This window comes from Penaeus japonicus, unplaced genomic scaffold, assembly GCF_977035675.1.
Source record: "Penaeus japonicus unplaced genomic scaffold, GWHDUDI00000001_assembly GWHDUDI00000002, whole genome shotgun sequence".
Lineage (NCBI taxonomy): Eukaryota > Metazoa > Arthropoda > Malacostraca > Decapoda > Penaeidae > Penaeus > Penaeus japonicus.
The window spans coordinates 50,111,726-50,119,225 of record NW_028234404.1 but is presented as its reverse complement, the minus strand read 5'-3'; the positions used below and the strand labels follow the sequence as shown (position 1 = coordinate 50,119,225).

The following is a 7,500-nucleotide window of genomic DNA, read 5'->3' as shown; positions in this document are numbered from 1 at the left end:
AAATATTGCAAGTGAATTTTGCCTGAGTTTCATCCATGTTTTATTTATATAATCCGCGATTGTGTCAAATTGTTTAGCTTGCGCGCCCCCAGTTTCCTTAACTAGCGCGGTTACCTTGTTTCGTTCTTGAGCGTAGAATTGTAGTATTTAAGCTCGTTCGCCTCATCTTCTCGTTTAGCGTGTTTTCTTATTGATTCGTATTTTACTTTTGCTTCATTTTTATGTTATCGTGTTCTTAATGCCGTTTTGTATTTCTAATTTAGTGTTTAATTGAATTCTTTTATATGCGATTCTTTGGAGATCGTGTTTTTCTGTTTTACAGTTTGTATATTTGTTAATTTTACTCGTTTATCTTTATTTCTTATAGTACGTCTATAGTATTTTGTATGCGTTTTAACATATTTTGTTCGTTCTCGTGGGAGTTTTACTGAAATTCGTAAGGTATTTTACCGATTGTCTTAAGGGAATTTTAAGTATCATTTTTGTGGATAATTTTGCCCGATTTTACCTTTTGATAAATTTCTTAACCAGCGAGTGTTCTTAACATTTAGGTGATATTAATAGCCAAGTTTTTAGTTCTTGTGCGTTTTAAATAATCATGGGACCTAATAAAAAGACTAGTGAACGTCTTGCCAGAGAGCAGGGGCGTAATATTACCTCGTTTGCATTGCCCGCCCCTCTCGGTGCTCATTCAAACTCCGGAAACCTGGCTCCCGATGTGCAAAGTAGCGATCAAGTTTATGTTGCACCCATGCCAGAACAATTGCAGCATCATGAACAGCCCGCTCTCAATCCTGTCGAAGTAACTGCCGATGCGGCGGGGCCTCGAACGTCATCTCGGGATGTTTCCTTTTCACAGTGCAGAGTTATTGATGAAGCAAACCATCTTAGCCTTTCAATGTTTGACGAACTAATGATGCGGTTTGATACTATGACGCGCGAGCTCAAGGGAGAGATTAACTCAATGAGGGAGCATATTCGTGCTAATAGCGATCGCTTGGACGACGTACAATTCGCTAGTAATCGAACGCCGCGTCGCGCCCCTGAGGTAGCACGTGACACTAGTGTAGCTTCGACGTCTGCGCCTTTCCAACGCCCTTTTGTTCCTCATGCTCCGCATAATGCCGCCCCGATGATGGTAATGCCTCACTCCGGTATCAGTTTATTTAAATCGGAGATATCTGCGTCTCACCCCCTGCAGCGGTCGCAAGAGTTAGAGGCATGGATGAAACAAATCGAAAATGTTACTCAGCCCTCCACTGGGGAAGCAATGTGTCAGATGGCACGCATGATGTGTCGCGGAACGGCTGAGGTAATAATCAATTCTAGTGCTTTTGATGGAATAACAGACTGGATGAGTTTCAAAGCAAAGTTAAGGGAAAAGTTTCGCGGTGTCTGTTCACCTAATGATTATTTCACTTTATTATACCAGCACCGTATGTTACCTGACCACAGTCCTTTTGATTATTACCTCAACCTGCAAGCCGCAGTGTTACAAGGGGAAAGGGATTACCCCACTGCAATTGGTGACCCAGATCTTCTCGCCCGCAGAGTATTTTTACAAGGTATTCCTCAATGGATGCGGGAAGCTTTAGCTACGAGAGACGATGCACCCACAGATAAATTAGTGCAGTGTGCTCAACAACTGTGGAACATCCGCATGGGCGTTTCACACCCGCAGCCACACCCACAACAGACAGGACACCGTCGCCAGGCGGCAACTGCGAGTTTCGGACCACATGTAGCCGCCCTGCATGATAATCGTCCGGCGGCAATGCAGTCGACGTCACCGACTCGCCGATCTCCAACCCGAGGATCCCGACAACGTGAGGACGAGAGGGACTTTTGCTCGTTTCATCAAACGACGGGTCACAGCCTTGCAGATTGCCGAGCACGAGCACGAGAGGAGAGACGTTGTTTCCGCTGCGGTCGGCCCGGGCACTTCGTTTCGTCTTGTCCCGACGAGCGCCCTTACCGGCCCTTTCAACAACGCCAGGGAAGGTCTGGAGGCTCGTCTTCCGCTGGCATTGCAACCGACACACGAGCCTACTACCCGACGTCAACCAGCCACATGCCACCCCGCACGTTCACCAATACCGGCACGCAAGTGGACAGCGAGAATTAGTGTCGCTGTACAGACGGAAGTGGAAGTGCAACCGGATATTGCAGACGTTGACTACGAAGAGTCAGATCGAGGACGACCGATGGTCAAGCTTCATGTGAATGATGTCCCGATTTTGGCGTTCATTGACACTGGTTCTGCAATAACCATCATCAAAGAGGAACACTTACCACGCTTTAACATCGCAAAGCAGCACAGTTGTTACCGTGTGCTTCAAGGAATCTCTGGGACACCGATGGAGGTAACTGAAGAGGTTGACTTACCACTACAATTGTCAAGTTCTGTAAGTATAACCCACCGTGCTTCTGTGCTTGATACCCGCTTCCCTGGACACATATTACTTGGGATGGATTTTTTGAGGAGGTTTGCTTTCAGTTTTCACCACGAACCTCCACCTCGTTTCAGCTATCTGTCCATCTTGGGTTGTCAACTCGATGTGATGTTTACAAAGCATAGCAGCCTCGCAATTGCCGACCTGTCGGCAGATGCAAAGACTTCGATCGCGTCAGCCCACGGATGTCCACTTCATTGCACTAAGCCAGTAGAAGTACCGCCTGATAGTGCAAGCTTCGTCAAGTGCAGAGTGCCTCGGTCCGTTAAAGACAACGAGATTGAAGTCGCTCCATCAACCAACAAGCTGATCATCCCCGCCAGTGTAACGAGAATTGAAGATCGCCGAACGGATGTCTGGGTGGTAAACGCAACGTCTCGTGCCATCAAATTACGACCAGGTCAAGTGATCGCCCGTGGAAGCCCTGTTGCAGCGGTGTATGCAACAAACTCCCGGCCTTTGGGAGGCCGTGATGCATTCATCCCTTCACGAGAATCACCCATCACAGTTCCAGATGTCACCTCTGCAAATATTCTTGATGAACCAGAGTTTCTTGGGGACCTCGAAGATGATGAATTTGAATCTGAATTTGGAACCCTGGATTTTGGATACGAGGACTTTATCAGTTTCCCTGACACCTTATCCGACAGCTCAACTTCCGGCGATGAAGACATCGGTGAGAGCAGGGTCAGTATTGACGAAGTCATGACGATAAATGATGGTATGTTTAGTCATCTTGCAGAACAGCAGCAAAGGAAGCTCCGTGAACTACTTAGCAGGTACACTGAAATATTCACAGAAGATAAGTCAGCCGTTGGAACCATACCAGGAGTAGAACACACCATCGAAACTGGCGATGCCAAGCCAATTGTTACCCGGCAGTGGAGGCTTCCACATGCAGCAAAGCTGACCATAAAAGAAGAATGCAGAAAGATGAGGGAAGCTGGAGTAATTGAACCATCATCATCCCCTTGGCTTTCTCCAGTCGTTTTAGTAAAAAAGAAAGATGGAACACTACGTTTCTGCATAGACTATTGGAACCTCAACAAAGTTACCACGACCGATAGTTATCCTCTTCCAAGGATTGATGAACTCATCGACAATTTCAATGGAACATCTTGGTTTACATCCTTGGACGCAAGATCAGCTTACTGGGCAATTCCTGTTGCAAAGCCAGACCGTCCGAAGACGGCGTTCTCTGATGGCCACCGTCTGTGGCAATTTGCCAGGCTACCTTTTGGTCTAGTGACTGCCCCACCTACCTTTCAGCGCGCCATCAATTTCATACTCTCTCCAGTGCTTGGAAAGCATGCTGTGGCCTATTTAGACGACATAGTGGTCCACAGTGCATCATTCGACGAACATCTTGTACACCTGGAAGAAACACTTCATCTTTTAAAAGATGCTGGCCTGAAGCTGAACAATCAGAAGTGTCAGTTTGCAACTAACATCATGAAATTCCTAGGTTTCCTCGTCACTCCTGATGGAATCCTTCCTGATCCAGACAAGGTTGCAGCTATAGATCGTATGACTCCCCCCCGCAACCAGAAAGAAGTACGCTGCTTTCTTGGCGCAACCGGATTCTTCCGTCGACATATAGAACGGTATTCGGCGATTGCGGCGCCCCTCACCGAGTTGACAAAGAAACATATAAAGTTTCACTGGGAGGAAAAACACCAAGACGCTTTTCAACACCTCAAGGATGCCCTTACATCAGTGCCAGTCCAAGCCAAACCTGATTTCTCACGTCCTTTTGAAGTACACACCGATGCTAGCCAAGTTGCAATCGGCGCAGTATTGATTCAGCGTGATGACAGTGACTCTCCTCGCCCAGTGGCTTATTTTTCTCATAAGTTAAAAGAGCCGGAGACTCGTTATTCAACTATTGACGCCGAGGCATTGGCTGTGGTCGAGGCTGTGAGAAATTTGGATCCATACTTATACGCAAAGCATTTCACGATCTACACTGACCACCAACCTCTTGTGTATACTTTCAGTCGTCGAACAAAGTCTACGAGGATGAGTAGATGGGCGCACGAGCTGATGTTTTATGATTATGAAATAAAATACAAACTGGGTGCTTATAATCACGTTCCAGATATGCTGTCTCGTGCCTTTGTAGAGGAACCAGATCATCAACCTGCAGACGTTGCACCTGTTGAAAGTGTCGCCCTGCTAGACGAGGAAACTGTCCAGCAAGCCCAGAGAGATGACCCGGTATGGAGACCTCTTCTTGATTTCCTGGCCGACGACGCCCCGCCCCCGCCAGCAGCACCTCTTCCCCTGGACGATTTCGAGATGAGGGATGAACTGTTATACCGAATACGACGACTACCGGACCGCCTGGTTTATCAGTTGGTGGTGCCCAAAACCATGCAGGATCTGGCTATAAAACACGTGCATGACGACGCTCACCCTGGTGCTTATAGAACGTATTGCAAACTACAAGAACAATACTTTTTTACCAATATGTTGCAAGCTACTCGATCTTTTGTCCGCTCTTGTCAAGTTTGCCAGCGACGCAAGGGCACAGCATTACGGCGTGGCAAGCTTCAAAATGCACCAGACGTCCATCATCCCATCGAGAAAGTGTCTCTCGACCTTATTGACGCTGGACCAAGTCTGAATGGGAATCACTACATTCTGACGATAATCGACCACGCCACAAGATTTCTTCAGTTAATCCCATTACGTAACCGTGACCGACACTCTGTAGCTGATGCATTCATCAACAACTTTGTTACGCTTTTTTGGGCCGCCACGTATCATCCAGACCGATCGTGGCCCGGAATTTAATAATGCAGTCTTCTCCGCGCTTTGCAACATCCTCAACACGAGGCTTAACTTATCTACTTCTCACCACCCACAGGCTAATGGAATGGTTGAACGAGCAAATAGAGTGGTGAAGGATACACTGGCAGTACTGATAGAGAGGCAACCTCAACGCTGGGATGAATTTTTACCACAAGTCCGTCTATCAATAAACACCAGCATTCACCGGAGTGTTAACAATCAGCCTCTGTACCTGTTCACCGGAAATCTTGGACCCTTCCCCACGCCTTTAACGGGAGACGCGGTTATTCGGGATGCATCTGCCGCTGATTTCCGGGAGAGACTGAACGTCGCGAGGGAAGCTGCTCTCACTGCATCGCAACGTGCCCGAGAAAGGTGGAAGGCTGACTATGACAAGACCGTACGTGGTGTCTTTCAACCGATTGTGGGAGACCTGGTGATGATCCGGAAATATAAGCCGAACAGAGGAGGAGGATCAGCAAGAATCTTTACGGTACGATGACAAGGACTGTTTAGAGTGAAGAAGCGACTGAATGAAGTTACTTTTATAGTTTGCAACGTTCAAAACCCTGCAGAGGAGAAGCAAGTTCACGTAAATCAGATGAAAGCCTATTATGCTTCTGCAGAACTTTAGCTTCCGGAAGATGGGGAAGATCATGAAGATCCTGATCAGATAGACGGAGACGAGCCCGAGCCCATGGTATTGCCTGTGAACTATCTTCATTCCTAGCCTGATTATTTATTGCAATTGGTGATCTCTTGTGTGTTTTTGTACTTGCTGTTTTACTTTTATTTGTTCATTTGTAAAGTATTTAATTAGTGGCACTGGATATTCATGAATGATGATTTTATACAAGCCTGTGATATTACTGGTCATTAACACTAACTTTTCCCTGTTCTCACTCCCAGATTAAGCGAGCTGAGTCCTTAATTAGAGCAGACGCCTCTTATGCAACCTGCAACCTTTGTGAATGATTTGTGATCATTTTTGTATATTTGCAGCAGGCCTGGGGCCGGATACTCAAAACTCTGGCAGTTTAAGACGTCGCAGCGGGTTACGCTCTCGTAAGGTACGATGTTCCTACGAGGTCGCAAATCTCCCATACTCAGAGAAAAAATAAAATATCGTAACCGAAAGAAAACCTCGTAACCGTAGTTCGATGGGATACCCTCAGAAGGCGGGACCATTTCGAATTGACCAATCAACAGTCAGCCCTTTAGGCGTAACTACCAATTGGAGGCCACGGTTATTAGGGGGAGGAGCGAGCGAAAGAGAGAGAGGGAGTGGGAAAGAGAGCGAGAGTGAGATATAGATGATTATAAAAACAGATAGATGGATATTTGAATTAATAAATAGACAGAGAGATACAGATTTATATTTATGAGTGTATATATTTATGAATATATATATATGCATGTATATATAAATGTATGTGTATGTTTGTATATGATAAATACATACATACATACATATATATATATATATATATATATATATATATATATATATATATATATATATATATATATATTTATATATATATATATATACATGTATATATATGTATATATACACCTTTGTATATGACAAGACACCTTCATTTCCCAAAGCTCTATAGTGTATTCAATATGTATTGTCGTAAACTCCATAGGGTAAACGACGAGCGCATTCTATAATTGCTTGTTATATTCTTTTTATCAAGTGGCTAGGGAATATGGAGGTATTTGTGATACACAGATACAATATAAATTGATATGACGCCTTATACTGTGTCTGGGACAGTCAGTAATACATAATCTATACAAATCTCGTTTGCACAAGTCGGAACTAGCACGACTTATTTCCGGGTTCACACCGGTACGAGTGCTCGGGACCACCCTTAAGTTACGAGGTGCTGTGACGTCACACGGGGACGGTTAAAAGTTTTGAGTATGACCCTCGGAGCTCGCAGTTCGAGTTAAGACATGCGCGGCCTGGCTGCGCGGACTTACGACGTCGTTAGCTGTTTTGAGTATCCGGCCCCTGAACCCCCGCAGACACACCAAACCAGAAGTTTTTAGCTACGCCTGCAGCTTCGCCCCGACCTTGGGAGGGATGTAGTGAATTATCTCCCGATTGGAAAACGGGCTGTCTTTTAGGGGATCCCAAGCTATTCGTGGCAGGGCTGGACGCTTGGAAATTCCACCCGTGACCACCAGGGACCAGCACCATGACGTTGCAACGTTTTTAATGCATGGTGCTTGCAACAAATAA

General features: G+C 45.7%; 1 protein-coding gene across 1 annotated transcript; it reads left to right on the top strand.

Annotated features, from left to right (window-relative positions):
• The first annotated feature begins 5,331 nt into the window (after positions 1–5,331).
• LOC147472406 (uncharacterized) lies at positions 5,332–6,221 on the top strand. The gene is made up of 3 exons (XM_086545697.1): positions 5,332–5,739; positions 5,881–5,946; positions 6,156–6,221. Exons 1-3 carry the CDS (start codon positions 5,332–5,334, stop codon positions 6,219–6,221), a joined length of 540 nt encoding a protein of 179 aa, XP_086401823.1.
• Positions 6,222–7,500: the final 1,279 nt, after the last annotated feature.

Excerpts from the sequence above, each read along its gene's own strand:
- LOC147472406 (XM_086545697.1), top strand. The coding sequence starts at position 5,332 with ATGGTTGAACGAGCAAATAGAGTGGTGAAGGATACACTGGCAGTACTG. Across the intron at positions 5,740-5,880 it reads GATCAGCAAGAATCTTTACG|CTTCCGGAAGATGGGGAAGA; the intron begins GTACGATGACAA and ends GCAGAACTTTAG. Across the intron at positions 5,947-6,155 it reads GAGACGAGCCCGAGCCCATG|ATTAAGCGAGCTGAGTCCTT; the intron begins GTATTGCCTGTG and ends TCTCACTCCCAG.